The 22,537-nt window shown below is 42.3% G+C and overlaps 1 protein-coding gene across 5 annotated transcripts in view; it reads left to right on the forward strand.

The window, feature by feature from the left end:
- LOC119182678 (uncharacterized) overlaps positions 1–17,601 on the forward strand; it is a 145,220-nt gene extending 127,619 nt beyond the window's left edge. For all 5 annotated transcript variants that reach the window (XM_075883709.1, XM_075883713.1, XM_075883711.1 and 2 more), the window contains 2 exons: positions 5,132–6,079; positions 6,897–17,601. In XM_075883709.1, the coding sequence (XP_075739824.1) occupies positions 5,132–6,079; positions 6,897–7,001 (1,053 nt within the window). In that variant the 3' untranslated portion in view covers positions 7,002–17,601. The remainder of the gene's footprint in view (positions 1–5,131; positions 6,080–6,896) is intronic.
- Positions 17,602–22,537: the final 4,936 nt, after the last annotated feature.

Here is a 22,537-nt window from a genome sequence, read left to right on the forward strand (position 1 = left end):
GACGTGCCTGGTACCACAACCGTCGAGAAGAAGGGGGCGAAGCAAGTTCGCGTGCTGACATCAATCCACGGTAAAACTACAGTGACGGCAACGCTCTGTTACACGTCAGATGGGCACAAGCTTCTCCCATACCTCATACTTAAATGGAAGAAGCTCTTGAAAGGAGTCGTTTTTTTTAGTGGTGTGATCGTGCGGGCCAACCAAAAAAATTGGTGCACGTTGCAATCGATGTCTTGCTTTTTTTTTCGTTGTCAAAATCGGGTGCACGTTACAATCGAGGGCTGGTAGAATCGAGTAAATACGGCAACCTGTGCTTCGCCGATTGACATTGCATTGCTGAGTAACTTAGTGTACGAATTGCAAGTCATGATTACGGAGTTAGAGAAGGAGAGCAGAAAGTTGGGTCTTAAAATTAATCTGCAGGAAACGAAAGTAATGTACAACAACCTGGAAAGAGAGCAGGGCTTTGAGATGGGTAATAGTGCACTTGAAGTTGTAATGAACTATGTCTACTTAGGACAGGTAATAACCCCGTAGCCGATCTACGAGACTGAATTAACTAGAAGAATAAGAATGGAGTGAAGCACATTTGGCAAGCACTCTCAAATCATGACAGGTAGATTGCCACTATCCCTCAAGAGGAAGGTACATAACAGCTGTATCCTGCTGGTACCTAGCTACGGAGCAGAAACATGGAGACTTACAAAGAGGGTTCAGCTTAAATTCAGGACGACGCAGCGAGCAATGGAAAGCAAAATGGTAGGTGTAACATTAAGAGACAAGAAGAGAGCAGAGTGGATTAGGGAACTAACGGGGATTAAGGATGTCATAGTTGAAATCAAGAAGAGGAACTAGACATGGGCCGGGCATGTAGCGTGTAGACAGGATAACCACTGGTGATTAAGGGTGAATAACTGGATTCCCAGAGAAGGCAAGCGGGTTAGGGGAAGACAGAAGGTTAGGTGGGCAGATAAGATTAAAAAGTTTCCGGGTATAAATTAGCAGCAGCAAGCACAGGACCGAGTTAACTGGCGGAACATGTGAGAGGCCTTTGTCCTGCAGTGGACTTAGTCAGGCTGATGATGTTGAACTGCAATGAATACAGATGAAACCCGCAATAATGAAGCCCCACGAGTACGAAATTTCCGCGGCAACGAAATATTTCCGGATCCTCGGCGAACGTTTATAGAAGCCCATGGATTACGTATCTCACGGCAACGAAATGTTTTTGGACAGCGATCATGCATTAACGAATTTTCTATCATAGAGCGGGCCTTATCTTACCCTTCCGACAAAGGTTAACTGTCGAAAATATGCTTGTATGCGTGTTATGCGCTCTCAAAATTTGCAAATGTCTCCTTTTGCCGTGCTAGCATGGGTACCGCCATTTGTGTTTACTTAAATCGGCAATGGGGTCTGTGTCCGGCAACATGCCTGGCCACACTGCAGCAGGCGATGGCAAATGATCATGCTGAAGTGCAGATGGCGCTGTCGGACGAGCTCAACAGGCTGAAGCAACACCAACAGTTGGAATCAATGAAAACGACGAAGAGAAGACTGGAACTGGTGCCGAAATCGAGATCAACATTATCCCCGTCGCTGATTGAGAACTGCTTCAAGCACACAGGCTTCACCACCACCGTGCAAGCATCACGCACGGATCGCGGTTCGGCCTCACCAGACGAAGATTTGGACGAAGGCGCACTTGACGGCGAGAGTGGTGGCAGTGCAGTGCCTCTATCCGTGACCAATGCCCGGGGGGAACTTCGAGCCATCGATATCGACATCCCAGATGAACTCACCGTTGATGCGTTCGTTTGCGCCGATGACGATGTAGTCGTGTACGAGGAAGTGACTGACGAGGCCATTATTGAAAGCGTGCGCGAAGCTGATGACACCGAGGACCAAGAAGAGACGCACGCGGAGAAACCCAACCCACGGGTTGTTTTGGATGCACTGGACACCCTTCACTCCTTCTTTGGCGCACATGACGACGTAGCAATGGACCACTTTTTTCAGTGCGAAGGGAGAGCTTTGAAGTTATTGCATGGCAAGGTTCGGCAAATTAAGTTAACCGACTTCTAGCAATAAATTTTCATTCTGCTGGCCGTATCACTGTTTTTATGTCTCGTACTCGCGGCAACGAAATTCTCGCGAAAATGAAATTTTTCGGTTTCCTTGGCGATTTTGTTATTGCGGGTTTCGACTGTAATGTTAAGTATTTTACAGGTTATCACTTGCATCCTACAGAAAGTCAAATTCTCCTACTTCTTTAAGTTGTTTCGATTTCCTTTGAATACAAAAAATAAAGAAAGCTCTTGCATAGAAGCTATGTTTACAAAAAAATAATGTGCAAGTTATGTTGTGATAAATATGCCCATTTTTCATACATTTTATATTCTATTCGGATTCGATTCGAAAGTATTCCACCAAAATCACTATTCTCTTCGAATTCGCTTCGAACCTAAAATTCACTATTTGCACAAGACTACTTACCTCGAGTCCTCATCTCGGTCACCTCGGGTCCTCATCTTGATCAGCTAAAACAAAAATTATGTTTGAAATCCTCATCTTCCTTGGCAGATACAATGACTTTACCTGAAATGATTATCTTGACCAGCAATAAATGTTTAGTGTCTTGAGTCATCACCTTGGCTTTGTGATGCAACCTTTTATCTCAAGTTCTCATTTTGATTAGTTGAAAACTAAGGGTCTGCGAATATTCGAAAGTTTTGAATATACGGCCAATATTGCATTTGTAATATTTGTACTCGATTTGATAACCAGTTATTCAAAAATTTCGAATATTCCTCGAATAGGCTTGTGTGATTATTTTAATGCTTCAAATATTCAAACGAATATTAGGATATTCGAACTCGCTTCAGTTTGAATTTAAATTATTGAAAATTTCAAAGTATTCGTAAGCAACGAATAAATGCATTTTATTACGAATGTACCACTTGTAAAGGTGGTATCACTGCAGTGTTGGAATGCTGAACTGTGAACGCATTTATTCAAAAGAAATCCGCTCTGCCGTGAAGCCACCCTTCAAATTTAAAGGGGCCCTGCAACACTTTTTGAGCATTGTCAGAAAACGCTGCCGATCGGTAGCCTCGGCTACCGAGGACACGCAAGCCAAATATTACAGCGCCGTACGCGGCGTGCGATTCCCAATAAATTCTCAAAGCCAGCTGAAAATTCCTCTCATCTCTCGGCAAATGACTCTATAAACTCAGAAAGCACGTGTGACGTATTTTTTCCCGTGCTTTTGTCGGGACGAGAAGAAAGAATGCACTAGCAGCGCGCGAGAAATCTTCGCGACTCCGCCTGCACTGGACGGATTCTAAAAATATTTGTGGCGGTGAATTCATGAGCCAATAAATAAGCTTCTGTAGTGAATGCATTCCATGGCTACTTGAAGAAGTGTCATACGGTCCCCTTAAGTGAAAATATTACTCTCAAATCAATTCATTTTATTAAGCTTAAAAGCTAGTAATGACGACTTATATGCTCTAAGTATAATAAATCTTGAAATGTTACGTATTTTAAGGGTTAGAACTCGCATCCTGCTAAAAGTAACATCCTGCTACTACTCAAAGTTTTTTCGACTTCTTTTGAATAAAAAAAAAAAAAGGGAAATTGGCATAGAGGCTGCATTTCATTTTTAAAAAAATATTGTGTGGGTTATTTAGGTCATGATAAATATGCCCATTTTTCTTTATATGTCATATATACTATTAGAATTCAATACCAAATTATTTGACCAAATTCACTATTCGCTTCGAACCTAGAATTCGCTTGGTGCAGATGACTGAGGTGCAAAAGACATTTCATGAAACAGGAGGAGAAGAAGAGAGGAACGAAGAACGCAGCATTCTTCATCGTAAAATGATTAGCGCAGTCCTGGAGAAAGGCAACGGAAGCAAGCGAGATTATGAGTATTGCTGTGTAGTTGAAAAATGCCCCAAGCACTCCTATTTTTCTTAGTGACTTGACTGGATATGAGAACAAGGGACAAAATTAAAAATAAAACTATAAAATTGCGGTCTTTCGAGCTGAAGCTTGATGAATTGTGACCACCTAGACTGCTTTAATAATCGCTTAGATTTAAGTACACGGGTGTTGCCTGTTACAAAATCAAACCAATGGCCTCATGCTCACTAGTTATCAAGGCAGGTACAAAAGCTTTTCTTTCTTTTTTTTTTCTAATAAAGTGCTACCACGTAAAAAAAGATACAAAAGGTTTGTTCATCATGCGAATTGAACCCAACATCAGTGACAAGCTCACCTATTACTCCTATGCTTTCTGGCAAGTACAGATGGTGACATCTTTTTAAAAATTTTTGTGTGCGATAACTGACTATAATAACAACTGTACTGTTTCCAACTTAAATATATGATTCAGTAAAAAATTACTGGTGAAAAAAAAAAACTGTACCTCTTCATTATTCGATATTCGATTCATATTCAAAGCTATGTATTCGTATTCGATTCATATTCAAAAAGTTTGATATTCATACACCCCTACTGAAAACATAATTTTATCTGGAATCGCTCATGTTAGCCAGAAGAAATTATCAGGCAGGATGCTAGCAATGAGTGCTACTCTTATGTTGTTTGTTTTTTTGATGTCCTTATGTCATTTGCAGTTTGAGCACAGTGTCTTTTTTTAGTCAAACTTTTGCGGTGCAGTGCTATGAAACACGCAGACAGAGAAACATGTGGTAGATGCAACGGGTATGATTTCATAGCATTGCATCGCAACAGTTTAACCGTGAACCGATTCGTCAATACCAAAGTTCTCCAGGAGCACTTTTCTTTTTAGTCTCTTTGGCTACTTTTCAACTTGGTTAAGATTGGTTTTACTGTTTATGCCACTTAGTAGAACACTTAACACTATTCTTTGTCTTGTCCAACCAAGCTTTACTTGAATTACCTACATTGCGAGTGTACAAACTTCACCTTATTTGGATCGCTTCACTGTAATGATTTCTTCTTCTTGTGCTCAGTCACTTATTGTTTTTTATATATCAGTGAAAGCTAGGTATTGAGCATGATTTATAGAGTGTGGTGGATCAATGAGCGCAATCTTGTTGCGAAGTCAGTTTGAGTGTGAGGGTATCTATCGCAGACAGCGCAGCAGCAGCACCGAGCCGTGCCGCCGCCGCGGACCCTGCCGTTCGGTGATGCACCCACAGTCACGGCCTCCCTGCCCCCGACTCCGCTGCCCGACCTGTTTGCCGACCTGGACCCCTTATCCGAAAGCAGTGGGAAGAGTGGTAGGCATCGCCACGTTGCCTTTGACGAACTCAAGAGCCCCCTGGACCCATTAGCTGAAGATGGTGGCAGCAGCAGACAGCAATCCGCGTTCAACGATCTTCAGAGCCCGCTCAACTCCTTGGCTCAAGGCATCGGCAGAAACCAGTACGCTAGCATCGGAGAGCTCAAAAGTCCATTAAACTCTTCAACCGAAGGCATTGGCAGGAACCACTACTCGAGCATTGGAGAGCTTAAGAGCCCACTAAACTCCTCCTCTGAGGGCGTTGCCAAGCACAACAGCAGAACCGTCGATAGTCCCTTGGACCCCTTCGCCAATATTTTTTGCAAGCCTTCCAACCATGTCGCCTTTCCAGAGACTAAGAGCTCTTTCGACTCATTGGCCAATGAAATCGGCAAGCCCAAAACAAGCTCTGGAGAACTGAAGAGTCCCCTGAGCCCTCCGTCGTCTAAGGGCCTCGGCAGAAACCATGGCATGTTTGGTGAGCTCAGGAGCCCTCCCAGGAGGCCGCCCACTCAGCTGACCAGTGCAGTCAGCGGCTGGCAGACATTTGAAGAAGAGGAAGAAGACGATGGTCCTCCTCCGCCGGCCTTTCCGCCCCCGCCTCCTCCGCTGGTCGTTCCGCCACAGGATGAGGGCTTTTGTAGTGGCAGTAACGCGTCTTCCGTGTCGCCGATCCAGCCAGCAAAGGCGGCCTCATCCTCCACTTCGTCGGGCAGCAGCAACCTCTTTAGCCGCTGTGGAGCGCAGGACCCTTTTGCCGACGAGTTCTTCGCGGGACCTGCTCCTTCCAGCAACCAGGTGAGAGAGGAAATTGGCAAAGATTGATTTAAACATGTGTATTGCCTAAGCTTGCATGTTACTGGAGAAATAGGCAAGATTGCAAAATAACTAAGTAAATAAATAAATATCTGCGACTGCTGAACCGAAGGTTGTGAGATTATATTTGTCCTTTTCTTTGTCTTTGGATTGACTATAGATAAACAGTTTGCTCTTGGCGACGTGCATATGAGCAATGGGGATAGTTACCATTACAGTGCATTTTTTTGTATTGCCTAGTGATTTGATTGATAATAAGGCCTATGGCCAGCACATCCATTGTGGCTGACACAATCAATATAGGTGCAATCTAGGTGTTTCTTCAGTGCATGTGCCTTCTGGAGAAATACAAAGCACAGAACTGATAAATGGAGAAGGAAAGAGAGGTAAAAGAATAAAAAGAGAAAGAAATAAACGAACAAAAAAGAAAGTACCTTTCTTACAAGAACAACAGATTTAGTTTTGTGCTAATTAAAATCTTGTTAATTATGCCTAATTATTATCGTGTTAATTATTAAATAGATCATCAGCAGGCTCTGCTGTTAATCTAGCCTTGCACCACTGGCACAAGCTGCCCAATTTTTCTAAAGAAACTTACCCATGTCCAAGCCTCTGTCCCCACTTGTACTTGCTAGCTCGCACATGGCAATTCTTTACACTTTTTCTTTGAGTGTCCAAGAACCTCGCCTCCTACCCTTCATACACTATCCTCATTGTTTCAGTTGCAGAGCGCAATATAGTTTTTTATGTGGATATTGTTATATTGAACTTTGACGTCTGAACATGTGCTTACTTGCAGGACTGTTCTTCCAATGGAAGCCAATCCAGGCCAGCCCTTCTGCCTGGCCTCTCCAGCAGCTCGCCGTGGCCCGTGTCGCCGCAGGCTGCGTTCTTCGGCCGCTGAACAATAGGCGCGAGCCGACAGGCGTGTAAATTTTGCGCGAATGGCAACCTTGTCCAAACTGCGCTCTGCAGCTTCAAGCACCAAAATGATGCTTCCCCGTCGTCACCTTTCTACCGGAAAAAAAAGCCTAATTTCTTCATTATTTCGTTGGTTCCCAGAACTGCTTTTTTAGACTAGCACGATGGGCAGGAAAAAAACAACCGTAGTGTTGCCGAAGCCGAGTTAAAAGAAATGGCCTACTTTTGCATTGTGGTCGGGTTCTTGAGGCGTTCGTCATCCTGGAGAGTTCCTGGTGCTTTCTTGCTCGTTGTACTGTCCTGTAGTTTCATTTTCCTCACGAATGCGTCTTCGGTTGGCAGTGAAGTGAGGGTGGCGAACAGGCACCACCCTGTTGGCCTCGTGTGAAGTTGCCACGTGTGAAATCAAATGCTCACAACACACTGCTTTTCGTTTTACCGCCACATTGGCAGTGAAGGATTGGTGGACCTAGGCCAAATGTAAATCACTATTTTATACACTGTTCACACAAAACTCTGGCTCACTGTAAGCGGCAGTGTATTTTTGGGTGTGCCCGCAACGGCTTTTGGCCATTTGTCAAAACGAGAAAGTTTATATAAGTATGTTGAACTTGTGTTTTATTTGTGTCTGTAGGCGCGAGTGAGTATATATATATTTTTTAGTTGTATGTCGTTGCGGCGGGTTAAACGGATCGTGCTGTGAAATGTTTGAACGACTGAGGCCAGTGTCCTTAAAGCCTTTCAACTTTGCACGTGCATACTGAAAACGTTTCCGAGTCACAAATTTTGCCCTGATCTACCCAAATCGAGCTCAACCGCACTTACGGCGTCTGTGTATCCTCATGACTCCTCGTGAAATTGTGTTGTGTGGTTATTGTTGTTCTGGCTAGGCCCGATTGTTGGCGAGTCACCTTTTTTTTTGTCTGGTTAAATTGAAGGCGCCAAGAATGGTTCTGGAACGTACTGCGGAGGGATCACTGTCAAGTTAGCCAGGCTTTTCGATGAGGGAGGGGCGGGGGAGCGGGGCTCGTTTTGAATTTGGCAGCCCAGTTGTTTCCTACAAGCTTTCACTGATAGCTTGAAGCAAATGCTACAGTCACTTGAAGCTTTAATTTGTGCAATGGCTTACATTCGCCTGCTGAATTCCAGTTGCAAAGCTATTGTTGTGCTTTTGTGATTTCTATGCCTACAATGTAAGATTTGTTGGCTCATTTTGTGTGCGTGAATTTCGTTGTCGCCATTTGCTGTTCTGAGTGGCTTCGTAGTTTATGTACATAGGTGGTTCCACAGCAGCTGCTTGGTTTTGCTTGTGAGATCTGAGAGGAATGGAGCACATAGTGTTCTCACACGTGTAATAGATATTTACCGATTGTAGAGGATGTGCGTGCTGTAGCGGTACCGGGTGTCCCGATTGCGTTTATGCTTTGCAAGGCAAAGGTGGCATGTTTGAGCTCAAGTCTGTGCTTGCAGCATGGAAATGACACGGTTGCAAAAGTTTACACATAACGACATTTACTCGCTGCTTTTCCTGAATCTCAGTAGGTACTATGGAAATGATGTGTGCGCGTGTGTTTAGGCAGTGGGTAGCATTGGTCAGGCACATTGAAAATAAAACTCGAGTTAGAAGGCATATCGCAACAATTTGGCTTCACGCGAGACTCTTTTTTTTTGTGAAGCCTTCTGTTGACGATGATCTGTGCTTTTGTGCTTGTTACTTCGAGCTCCCATGCCTGAACCCGGAGAAAGGGCAGTCTGAACACTGTGCACACAAATAAATGTCCATATAAATTGTTGCAGTGAAGTTTTTGTTGACATAGCACGTTTGCTGACCGTGGGCACCTAAATCTGGCAATAAACAGTGAACACCATTATAGTGCCAATTCTTTGCGACATTTGTGTGTAGCAAGTCGATAGAGTGATCTGTAATCTTCTTTTGTCTAGTACTAAGTGCAGTTTGCATTCGTTCAAACTAAACTTGCATATTTTGGTGTCTGTAGTCAGTGTAAAGCAGCAGGCATGGCTGTTTTTTTGCCTGGTGTACACAAGCTGTTCCGCTAAATGAAAAGTATGTTTTTCAAATGAAATCTTCGGTAATTTAAATCTTTCTACTAGTTCAACACAATTTCTCCCCATTCGGGGCCGCTCCATTTTGTTTGCAACATTCATCTCCCCAATGCGACTGTTGCTTTTTATGAAAAGGCATTGTTCTGTAGAGTTGACAGCGAAACTTTACGGACCACATCAACGTGTGTGAAGTGTTTTCACACCTTTATCAGCATGACGTTGCGCATGTGCACTGTGTTTGTAAGTTTTTGGGTACCAAGCCTTTTTAAAGCTCTAATCTCCGCTTTTTATAGTTCACTGCAGGGCATGTACAATTTGTCGTGCACTTGCGTGTTCCTTAAACTTTCGCCACCGACTGTACAAAATTCCGTAAGCTGTGTTGTCGTGGTGTATGCAAACTCTGCCGAACATTGAGTGAACCCCACTTTCCACTTCATTTTTATCCAAAGAGTAGGGCCAACGATTACCGATTTATGTCGCAAAACAATCAATTTGGTGATTTTTAAAGTTGTATCACTAGCAGGAGGATACCGAATTAGATTGATTGGCACATAATGAAGTGGAACGAACAATACAACGAGAAATAGTAATGGCGACAGGTACAGTACTTGTTATCATAGATGTCATTCTTAAACATCTTGTTTGCACTCTAGATTACTTTGGCTATCTCTCCAGATTAAGTTAACTATCACTAGTCGACGATTACCTTGACTAGCATACTCATGCTGAGATGTTGATCCTGAGACAGTTTTGTAGAAATTTAGCCATATGAAGACAAGACTGCCTTGCTGTACTAGGTCTGCCAGTACCAATGTTGCCAATGCCAAAGCACAACAAAGCCATCCAAGACTTGTCCACTGATAGCCTTTTGCCTAGATACTCTTGGGGTTCTAGATGTGCCCGCTCACAAGTCTTCGATCTCTGTGAGTTTGCCCACTTGTAGAAACAAAGTTCTTTCAAACTTTCGAAAAGTTTAGCTGACCCAGTGTAGGATAGAAAAAGAAGAGATTGTCAAGTCCGGCATCTCGGACTGCGGCTTTTGTAGCAAAAGGTCTTCGGAGAAGCAGCACCGGGACCAGGCAAAGGGTGGACGTTGTTTCAGTATGTTGATGCACTTCAGATGTGCTTGGCTTAAAGGTTTCGTGAGTGTACTAGTATTGCAATTACAAAACTAGACTGATTAACACGTTGGTTATTATCAGTGCCACATCCATCGCTTTCTTGGAACTCACCGTGTGAATATCGGAAATATATCCAGAGTACCGCCATTATTTTATTGCAAGCACTGGGCGTTGCATCTGCGCTGCAGGTGGCTGCAACTTTTCCAGTTAAAGCACTCGCAGTTTGCTACTCAGATTCTGCGCGAATTGCATTTGGCAGTTACTTCAGTTTTACATCACATTTGGAGGCATTACATGTCCAATTCACCCACAATCAAGCCGAAGCGTCTGTCATCTGAAATGATGCAATAAAAAAAAAAAAAGAAGATTGCTGGCTTTATAGCAGGTCAATTGTGGCATCATCTGTCACAAGTGGAGTGGTGCATTGCAACGTAGCAATTACATGCAAGGCATCGACATTTGCCCCACGTGTTGGTGCATCGAAAATGGCATTTTAGTATACCAAACAGCCATTTTTATTTTACTCGCACCACTGCAGTTCGTCTACCCTATAGATTCATGGCAAATGGACAAGCAGTGCTTGCAAATGTGGTAGGAAGCTGAACTCGCTCTGAAATTCCAAGTGTTTGCAAAACTCGAGCAGTCGGGGATCTTAGCGGCTGTCGCGTCGTACCTGGCACATTTCCTTATGCGCTGACTGATATCAGGAATACTCAGCTCGTACTATTTTTGTGTCTATTAGGAGAGTAAAAATTTGTACAAAGTACTCAAAGGTTGTCTTGCAGGATTTATTTGTCTCCCAAGGTGACATTCTGTTAGCGGGGGAAGTTAATAGAATAAAAATACTGTTGTGGCCCCCCTGGCAAGCTAGCCGGTAACTTAGTGCTAGGCACTTCTTTGCCAGTCCTTGTGTGATGCGCCTCTGCAGCCGTGCTTTGTTAGTTAGGTAAAGTTAGATAAGCTTGCAGCCTCCCTTATGCATAGTCTTGTTTGGAGACCCACACTGAGTTGTTACCGCGATTATGGGTCAGTGCCGTAGTGTCCAAAGTGACACACGTCCTTTAGTGAAGAGAAATGCGTTGTGATATGATGTACTGTTCTACATGTGGAAGAAAAAGGCGCATCATTACGACGTGTCAGTATTGGTAATCTTGCACACTGATGCTATGGCACTGATGTGTCGGCACCGCAGAGCATCCGAAGTGACGTACGTCCTTGGATTGCGCTGTAATACAGTGTACTTCTTTGTAGGGTTGTTGTGCTGAAACTGGCAGCCTAGCCTAACAGGCCACTGTTTTGTGACGGTAATCAAGCGCCTGTTTTTTTTTTTGTGTGTGTGTGTGCGCCTGTTGTAAATTTGAGTCAGTGCAATAATTGCATTAAGGCAACTTTGTCGAGGCATGCTTGTAGGGTGTAGCAATATTTTGTCTTGGGTGCGTGGAAGTGCTCCACATTGTAACAAGCCCAAAACTAAATGGCTGTGAGCACTTTCTTTCAAAATGTTCACATAGCGTGTGTAACAATAGACTCAGTGTATTGCGAATCTTTTTTTAGGGTTACAATTTATTCGTGCAATAACATTCTGTCTCTGTGATAGAGCAGCACGCAGATGCGTCAACCATTAATGACAGAGCGAAAAGGATGACACTCGAATATAACTAGTATAAGAATGTCGTTTTGTCACAATAAAAAATCTGACCCCTCATAAACGAACAGAATTTGCTTTCATAGTTGTGATCTTCAAATGTGCACATACATTATGTCAGAGTGTCCATTGTATCAGCTGTTATGCACAGAGCAGAAGAGCCTGCTGACGAAACGTTGACAAAGGTTTACCGACATAAGGCTCAGTGGGGTGGGCTGTCATTGTGTCTTAAGCACTGAACAGTCTGAAATGTCTTGTGGGTTATAAGATGCAGGCATTGTTTTAGAGCAAATTTTTCTGAATTGAAAGTTAGTCTTAGCAAAGATGATAAGCTGTTAATGGAGTTCTGACTGTCTAACCCTTTTGCTATCGTTGACTAGAGTAGTCATGAGATTTTGTACTAAAAAATTGACCGATGATGACTGTACTAGTCGTCAAATCAATGCAGACTACACTAGTTATACTTCCGTTTCTTGACACTAGGTGGCCACAACTGTTCATTCTGGGCCATTTGTGTCTTGGTTTTCATTTTGTTCACGTTTTTCATTTCTTTGTCATGCAGTGAAGCTACCTTCGAGTTTTTTTTTTTGAGCACTTAGTGAAATAAGGAAACACCCACTGAACTGAAAAAAAAGAAAAATGGTACCGTTCTATTAAAAAAGAAGCTCTAGAAATTTAGGAAACATTTTTTTCATAATTTTGGCACATTTTTCCACTCTTTGTATGGTAACAAAGAACTATGATTGTTTCCTCGTGTGTTGCCAACGTTCTCACGCATGAGACCAGTATGATACTTCATACTACAAGCATTACAGATGAAACACTGGTTTATCTCTTCTCTTTCCGAGACATGCATCTGGTTCCATCTTCAGATTAGGTGATGCGACTGTGTAACATCAGCGCACTGCATTATTGTATGTACTGTACAATGTACGTGCCCTGACTTGTGACTGCATCAAGTTGGTTGACCTTTGATCACTTTTTGTGTAAAAAAAAAAGAATGGATGTGTTTGTCACTACACCGAGTGTATGCTGAAAAAAAGTTGCAAGGAGATGTTATCCATTAGTTTTGTAGATAAGCGATGACTGTTTTAGAATGCGTATTGGTTCGTCGTCATAGGGCTGTACCCATGACGTCAGCCAGTTGTGTCTGTATCAGATGTGTGAAGAGGTAGGGGTCCTATCTGCAGTGTATAGTCTCGAATGTTGGGTGTCTTCTTTGTGGGCTGGTCCTTTTTTTATTTTGTTGTGCAGACACCAGAGATCTTATTCTTTCAATGTTTGCAAAGGCACTTGACTGTTGGAAAAAGCTGAACAGGTTCATTGTGCACTCAAACCACATGATAACAAATTTGCATCTTACAACAAAATAAGCTTATTATACCCAAAAATTTGTTATAGAGGTTATTTCCAACACTATTGTATGACAATTTATAATTACTTCGTTATAACCAGTATTCCGTTATGTTGACGTGTGAGTGTATTGTTAAGTGTTGGGGCCGTCCTTAGCATGAGCTGCACTCCAATTGCAAATGCGAGTTGAGAAGGTGTACTCAGTGTGGGTCTTCAAAAATGCCGACAAGCCATATCTCAGAGTGTACAGTATTCACGGATTGAAACGCAATATGTTGGGGCTAAGTAATGCACAAACTTTCGTTTACAGCATCTGCACTTTGTGTTGTACCAGCGTGATTCTGATTGGAACGCCTATATCAGAGCCAACATTACTTTTAGCAGCCCGATTCGTATTGATTTGACACAGTTATCATGAGCAGCTGCCCATATTTGCTATGGACAGTTCTTCAGGAGTAGTATGCTCATAGTGTACTGGAAAAAACGACCGTGCATTTCAATCAGTCAGTACTGTACTTTCTTTTGTGACCACAAGTAGCATAATGAAGTTTTTTCGACCAGCTTTTGGTCCTCTGCGGCCTGACCCACGTAACTTGGGTATGCTTCTTGTACCACTTGACTCATGTGACCAAATGTTGTGGTTGAGCCAGCTGGCCATAGTGGGTCGCATATTAGCCTGCATTAACCCAAAGCCAAATGCATTGTTACTGCCCCCACTCCCCTACGTCATGGGAAAATATTGCGCCAAACTTCCAGGTGTTGAATCCTGGAAGATGTTTGAAACTTATCATATCTACGTGGTTCTGGCATGCACGCAACTGTAACAGTAATATTTCATTGGGACAAAGGGGGAAAAAACGATGCAGATTTCTGTTTTCAGCCTGGCTGTAACACAACTAAGAGGGCTACATCTAGAAAAAAGAAAATGTGCGCGATTGTGCTAATGCAGTACTGATCACTCATGTCAAAGTGTGCTGTGGATTTTTGTGTATGAGATGTTACAGTATTCAATTGATTCGTAATAGCCTCACAAAAAACTGAGGAGATTAAAAAAAAATTTACAGGACAAGTTCTTATCCTACAGTACTTGTTATTCAATTTTTGTCTTGTAGGTTTAATTTCCTTTGTCTCGTCTGTTTTTGCGTGGTCATCGTGAACACATAATAATTAACTCGTATCTCAGTGCTTGCACAGTCGAGAAGCTTGGTCCTTGCCCTATACTTTTGTTCTTGCGCCGCTTATAAAGGTAACAAGCCTGTATTGTTTGTGTAAGCAACTCTGCACATCACTGGCAAACTCAGGTGAGCGCTAAGTCATGATTGAACAATGACTTTGACAACATGCGTGTTTCGGTACAGTGCTAGCGGAGACTATAAAATAGAGACATTGTGGAAAAAGGCTCCACACGCACATCTTGTCGCACATGTGCCTGCAAAGCAACCACATTAATCAACACATGCACCTGCACATAAAACTGGAAAGGATAACACAGACTGAGTTTAAAAGTGTCCTTTACGGTCTGTCTGTGTCGTCCTTTTCAGTTTTACGTGCTGGTACATGAGCTGAAATGAATCAACTAGCGCGGCAAGTAAACATCCTTCACATCAACTACTTAGGAGCTAATTTTCGAAAGGACTGCCGCGATGTCCTGTGCTTTATCACGTGGCTAGAACACTGAGCTATATGCCTACAAATGAAATACCGTCTGGTCGGGTACAGCCATTGTTGAAAGCAGGGCATTGACCAGTGTCAAAACAAAACGTTTGTTTTGTTTTGATGTTGGTCATTGACCTGCTTTTAAACTAAAATTGGTACTACCGAAGTAAAAATTCTGTCTTCATTCCTCCAAGGTTCAATGAGAAAGTGTCAAGTTCCTCTGTATGCAATGAACCACCATGACTGATGATGCCAGCCAAGCGACGTCCCGCGACTACATGAACATTGTGTAATGACTCTGGCTACGCATATGACAATGGCTAACGATTATGCTCAAACAGACATAGCTGTGGCTTAAAACAGCTGCTCTGCATCCTTTATATTATTCACTGGAAAATTACTCTTTCTTTAAATTCTCACCAAACACCTAGGTATCTTATGGGGAATATGTTATTTGCATAAAAACTTTGTGGAGTGGTGGCTATGGGATCAGTCTACACAAAATTATTTGAATGGGTCACACAAATCAGAACACTGTCCAAAATAAGGCAGTAGAGTGAACATTGAAAGAGTAAAACAATAAACATTTTAGCCATTGAAAGAGTTACCCATGTCACAATTATCTTTGCTGTCTTCCGTGTTTAAGAATAGATTGTGTAATGATACCGATGAGTGGATGTGCGATAAAACTGAGAAAAAATTTCGATGTTTGGGGAGAAAGGGGAGTTTGCTGCGGTGTTTGTGCGCGTTTGGCTTCGGGTGGTGCGGCTTTTTTGCTGCAACAGCCATGTAGTCATGCATGTTGATTTGTTGAACCCCGTTTTGGAAAGTGCCTTTGAGCACAGTAGCAGATATAGTAGCTCCGTTTACTACTTGAAACCGTGACATGAAACGCACACAAGACGGTACCTGATGACCCAGTTTTTAGAGCATACTCAAACAGATGATGGCAGCAGCTCATAAAAGAATGTCTTCACGGCCAACATGTTTGTTTGATTGATGGCTCAAGGAAATCACTTTGACAGAATGTAGAGTACCTTGAAATTCTATGTGCCACTGCAAAATCCTTCATCTGAGGGCTGACTGCAACTCATCACAATGTTCCTGCTTTTGTGTGGAGTTGGCATGATTCAAGCTTGTTAGCTCGGTTAGGGCCTACCTAATCTTTGGTGATGCGAAATGCTGTCTTGTTCTCTTACAGATACTCCGTTATAGTACCATGAGGTGGTAGCTCACCAAAACTTTTATGAATGGTTTCTTTTCCCTGCTTATGTAACATAGCTCCATCACTTGTGGCTTCAGTAATGCATAGTAGGTCACCGGTATAGTATGCCTTCTAGGTGCTAAAATATGCATGTGCAATCCTAAGAAAAGTATTGTAGAACACTTGCACTTGAAAGACAACTTCTCGCTCACGCATTTGCCATGCGGTCGATAGTAAAGATTCCTTTCGACTACTTGTGTTAACGATATCAAATGTGCCGCTTATACTGTTTTTGTGTGCAGCTGATAGATATCCATCATCATTCTATCACTGCTGAAATGAAATTGGCAAAGCCTTGTGCAGTTTCTTTTCTTTCGAAATGCACTGTTGCATGGTTTCAGACAGGCTGCACGCTCTGTAGATGATCCAAGGGATGAGCCAAGTTTGCGACCTCTGGCCCGAATCATGTGCATGTCTTGTAAAAAACATTGATACGCCTGTGAGTGAAAGTATACAGCAGTGTGCGGTACACTTCTGTACTTATATGGTAAGTACAAAGTACCCTACTGGGACGTGAATTATTTGTGTACGGTACACATTTGCTACATATTCGTACACTTTTGGTATGTATACAACTACAACACAGCACACCCTCGGTACATATGCAGTTAGTATACAGTACACCTTTGGTATGAATAGTTAGTGCATGGTATGCTTTTGGTACATGTGCAGTTAATGATACATTTCTACTACATGTGCGGTTCATATACACATTTGGCATGTATACAATTAGTGTACGCTGTAGTTTTGTGCATAAGCTGCCACTGAGAGCAAGGATTCGCCCAAGACTCATTCATTCCTTGATGAAAAGATTAGGTGCTTTCATGCTACAATATCCACTCATTGATATGCGCCACTTGAGGCATGCCATCATTGCAGTGACATTGCTATGAAATTAGAAGTGCCACAGCCTCATTGTGGATGAGCTCTTTGAAGACAAAGAAGTGACCATGTGCTGCGCTGAACTAAAAAAATTGAGATGCTTGCAATTAACAGACCGAATTTTCAGCCTAGCACTGCATTGTTGGCAGGTTGCGCAGCTAGACAGTTTGACACGCTTGCATGGTCTGTGTACTTTTGTTCACGGGTGTACAGCATTCTCCACCCAAAAACGTTTGTTTCACCCATGCTGGCAACCTGGCCTGTGTTTGGTGCAAATTGATTCATGTGTTTGGCTTAATCAAATAATTCTGCAGACTCGGGCTTGGCTATGCTATGCAGTAGTGGAAACAGCCACAGTGAAAGTAATTTGGTGATTTGGTTGTTTGTATTTTTCTCCAAGTGAAAATTTTGTCGGATGTCATGCCGGGCAACGGCGTACCGTCTTGTTGGCATTTTCGTGTTGTGGCAGACACTGCTCTTCTGCCTACGTGATCCTACAAAGCCAACGTGCCCACTTTCGTGATTGAGGAAGCCCTCTTCCGTTTTGTGCGGGCAGATACTGTAGGTTGAAAAAAATAAAAAGTGCTAAGCAAATTAACGTGTGTCGTGTGCGGTCAGTGCGTTGTCTCGTATGTCCTGAAATGTCCTACTAGTGCCCAGTGTGATGAGCCTGGCATTCAAAACTGCGGAGTGGTTTTTTGGAGCAACCGTCATTAAAGCAAACATTATGCATGGTTTACTCAGGCAAAAATAAAACAAAATGATAGGGCTGAAAGAATATCGGAAAGCTGAGCCAGTTAATTAGCATTCATTCTAATAAGACTGGGCATGCAAACGTGGACACAGGAAAGACACCACAAACTCAGACTAACAACTGAAGAGGTGCACAATAAAAGAAAGAAAATGTCAAACCTTATATGTGCATGCTCATGCAGAGGGCAAACTTATCAATCCTGCACACATTGTGAAAGATAACTCTTACAGCATTTCTTTCTTATGCAACTTAATCGAAGGTCAACTCACACATGTGCTACCACTGTTATGGATATGCCATGCCTCAATCATTAGACGCATTCTGTCATTCCTATGGCAGAACAAAATGGGTGATGTATGGTTAAAATGCGCATCGAATTTTGGCAGTTGACAGTTGGCGTTTGGGGTGTCGTGACTTATTAGTTCATAGGTGGGTTAAAAGAGACACTAAAGGAGCAAAACAATTTTCCTCATATCAGCAAATTATTCTTTCATGATGTTAAATACACCATGCCTGTTACAAGAACGTGCTTGGCAAGTGAGAAAACATGCCAAAAAAAGGAGCGGAAGGCAACCCCACATTGAAGTTAACGCACCTGTCGCAGGACATTGTGGACTTTGACAACATTTAGTGATGCCTACATTGTTCCTAATTGACAAAAAAAGTACATTATCTTCTGAGGGAGCTGCAGACAACATAGTAAGTTTCAGAAAATTTTGTTAGGCCACTGTGGCCTAAATACAAAAAGAAAAAAAAGCTCTGATACTGCCATCAGAGATTTTGGTGAAAAATCTGAAATTGAAACTCTTATATTGATGTTCTTATCTATAAACGAAACTATTGTGGTGAATCAGGAGTAAAATTTATCTGCCTAAACAAACTGTTTCACTTCAGCGCCCCTTTAACATGCTGAAACCACAATATTGCCATGTGGCCATGACAGAGAAGGCAGCAGCCTGTGGGCTCAAATCAAAACTATGAACCTGTGCCCGGTAAACGAGAAGTTGAACTACAAACAATATGCGCTGTACCAACGCCTCCTAGAAAAACTATGCCTGGAACGTCGCTTTCTTTCCAATTGGGAGCTACCTGCCAGCACAAAATCTCGGAGGCCATGCCTCCTGCCGCGTGTTGCAACTGTCCGCCGCGTGGAACCGCTCGCCTCCGTACCGCTCAGTCACGTAACATTACCTCACCGCTCTGCCACGTGACATCACAGCTGCTCGGAGGCAACTGTGAAAGCATTCCTGTGCTTGCAGGGGTTCGTACTGGAGGAGGAGGGGAAAATCCGAGGGTAGAGTGGCGCGTTCGCGGCTCACGTTCCGGGCATAATTTTCTAGGAGGCATTGGCTGTACACTGATAGCAACTAACGCAGCGTTGGCCATCAATAATCTGACTAGCGCAAAAGCGCGTCTGCTAATATACATGTGCCATCGAGAAATCCAGCCTTATTGCTGGTAACTCCACAAGCTCTCAAGTTGTTCCCACCTTGAGTGCAGTTCTAACAGAATGATCATAGACATTCATGGAAGTTTCTGAAATGTTGCAACAAGGTCTGTGTAGAGAGTAGCATGCAGTCTTCGCGGCTAAAATCTGAATACATCGAAGTAACAGGTGCGGCAAAATGATTATGTCATGCGCTGTAAGGTTAAGACTGAATCACATGATTTTTTCATTGTGCACCTATGTCAAGGTGCGCGAGTGTTCCTTGCATTTCACCAACATTTAAATGCACCAGCCTCCTTGGTGGGGAATCGAACCTACATCCTTGAGGTCAGCGTTACAACACCATAGCTGCAAAGGTACGATAGAAAGTTCCATAGATAAACAATTTATATTTTAACACATTAAAAACGGAAGAGAACGAAGCTGCTCAGATTTAAATCGCACTGACTTCCAAAAAGTATGAGGCGTGCCAGTGTCCAGACGCTGCAGCAGAGTTTTTTTGGTGCAACATTTTATTTTTGTGACATAAGGGTACACGCATTACAAGGGTAGGCAGCACATGACTAGAGAAAGGCTGCAATAACAAGAGTTCTGAGATCACTGCATGAACACGAGAATCACAGCATCATTAATACAACGGAAGCAATAAAGAGAGCCCCATCAACACCTCTAAAGCTGAACAGACTTTCTGATGGCACACGTTTGCACCGCATAACAGCACGCAGATTCAAATCCTTGTTAGCGTAAACAGCAGTACTTTTTTTTACCACTTTTGGAACCGCAGTCACACTTGCGAGACTTCGTGCTGTTAAACACTTGACACGTAGGTGTCTGCGGCTGAGTTGGTTTTCAGCACAATTCAAAGAATGCTGTTCTAGAGGAAGAGATCCCGACTCTGATCATATGACTTAAAAGTGAATGTATTTGAACATGGATTCCTTGAAGGAGCCGAAACATCAACATGCATTAGTTTTTTAAATCTTTTTGGTCGGCGTCCGTATCACTTCTTTTAGAATGTTTCATGCCGGCCAGACAGGCTTTCGACGTATTCTTGAAGAATGCCGTCGCTCGTTGAAACCAATTTTCTTCACACCAAGTAATCTGAAATCTTGTGCCCGTCACTACGCCCACGAGAGTGATCGACAAACCATACTCCCTTTACTTTCCTGAACAGTAACAAGCAATCGTTTTCGAGAACAAACTTCTCCACAGTGGAAACAATCTCAGAGGCTCCCATAATTCACTTTTGTATTTTTGGTTACTAGAGCCAAGTGCACTGTTTTATAGATATATGAAACACGTAACATTGAATGTAATTGACTAGAACTACTTACTGTGACATCACAACATTATACAAGGTGTGTTTTAGCTTACTAAGCCATGCAGGCACATACAAGGTGTGTTTTACTTCATACTCTAACGTGTCATTGAAACATTGTTTCAAAAGCTGGGTAAGACATTTGATCAATTGTCCTGTCAAAAGCATGTTCCCAGCATATAAAGACCTGAGCGATTGCTGCAGTCAGAGAATTTTTGATGTGTGTGAATGAAATGAGTTTTAGCTGATCAACGAAATAACTCAAGTGAACTAAACTGTCATGGGACTTCAAGTAATGTCTCTGGAATAAGCCCACTAAGTGACATACAAATTTATAATTCAGAAACAATGCTAGAAAGGAACCACTACATTTAGAATGACAGGTCATGTGAAAACTATCCGACTTGAGCAATAAAAAGCTTAATTGTCAATGAACGCTGAACACTGTCAACCTTGCAGTGATAACACACGGTGATGGCATTAGTGGGACGTTGCAAGTTGCGTGTCATATTTTTCCTGTCTGTGCTCTATTTGTTCAGTGTCTACCAGAGTTACAAGTGATAAATTTTGTTGCTCTAGCGAAAATAACCTTCATTGCAATAACAACGTCACATCGCATAAAAAATGATGGAATCACAATTTGTTAATGTACTTCAAAGACGTAAGGCCAGTTGTCGCTCTGGATCTCCACTCACAGGAAGATTTGCCTATCTAACATCAGAAAACACATGCATGTGTATGCACATAAAATGCAAGCATGTGAATATGTAAGTACAGATATAATAGTGATGATTTTTTAGTGCGCTGTAAAGACACTCCGACAGCTAGTTCCAACACAAGACAACAGAAATTGCTATGAAACCATGAATACTGTGTGGTTTCTAAAATTGTCGTAAGCATCTAAAAGCAGTCAGAAATACTATTAATGACAACACCATGCCATCTAGTAGAACAACATATTATAGACCAGAAAAATTTTTTAAAGCTTACTAATAATTTCCGCCCTCTACAAAAATCGAGCAGCATTATCACAGCCAACAACAAAGAAGTAGATATATAATATGCTGCTTGTTACAAGGATTTGAGGCAACCTGAGTTGGACAGCATTTTAGACACTGTAAAAGCCCAGCTTCAGGTATTGATGTTGTAGAAGAGCTTATAGTTTATCTATTACTTTATTTATTTACCTATCTGTTTATGCAGTTTACTATAACTGGCCTCAAGTGTAGACTAGTCTCATGCGAGGAAGTTCAAATGAATACCATTGAAGAGCAGTTTAAGACCTAGTGTATCAAGTCGTAATGAAAACATGCAAATAACAATATGATAACAAAAATGAGCTTGTAAAATATGTAAATCAACATGACCATCAAACAATGCCGACAAAGAGTAAACTGACAAAACCAACAATGCTTGTGTTCCATGGTTTTCTTCGCTTGTTCACGCCTTGTTCATGACGCTTCCTTGTAAAGATACGCTGATCAGCAGTATGTGAACAGAAGAGACTTCAGTGCAAAACCAATGCTTTGAGAAGGCGTCATCTTTGCGAGACAAATGCGAATATAGTATCCCGAGAAATCGTTTTAAGGAATGTATGACTACATTAGTGAGATCTTGCATGACTCGGCACAAATGAGTAAGCGTTAATGACTCAGAGTTTTTTCGATACTGTGTCAAGCTCACCAGCTTTGCACAGTCTCCGTAACGTTGCTGACTATTTACTTCATTATATCATGAGTTGAGCCATGCAAGAGTGAATTGAGTTGAACAATATTTGTTTGAGAGACAATGGCTTTGGACTACACTGGACTATATCTTCCTTTGTTCGATAAGCAGTCTGAAAGCTCCACAGACAAGCAATTAATAGCTTTGCTGGTCTTTCATTTAGAAAAACAAATAAAAACAATGCGGAAATAGGATTCTGTCATTACAATCGAAAACCTAGATTCAAAACCTCACCACGAAAAGGTTACGCTAAAAGGCAGAACACTACGTTTGTTAAATAGTATATTTGT

Source organism: Rhipicephalus microplus, unplaced genomic scaffold, assembly GCF_043290135.1.
Source record: "Rhipicephalus microplus isolate Deutch F79 unplaced genomic scaffold, USDA_Rmic scaffold_20, whole genome shotgun sequence".
NCBI classification, from domain to species: Eukaryota; Metazoa; Arthropoda; class Arachnida; order Ixodida; family Ixodidae; genus Rhipicephalus; species Rhipicephalus microplus.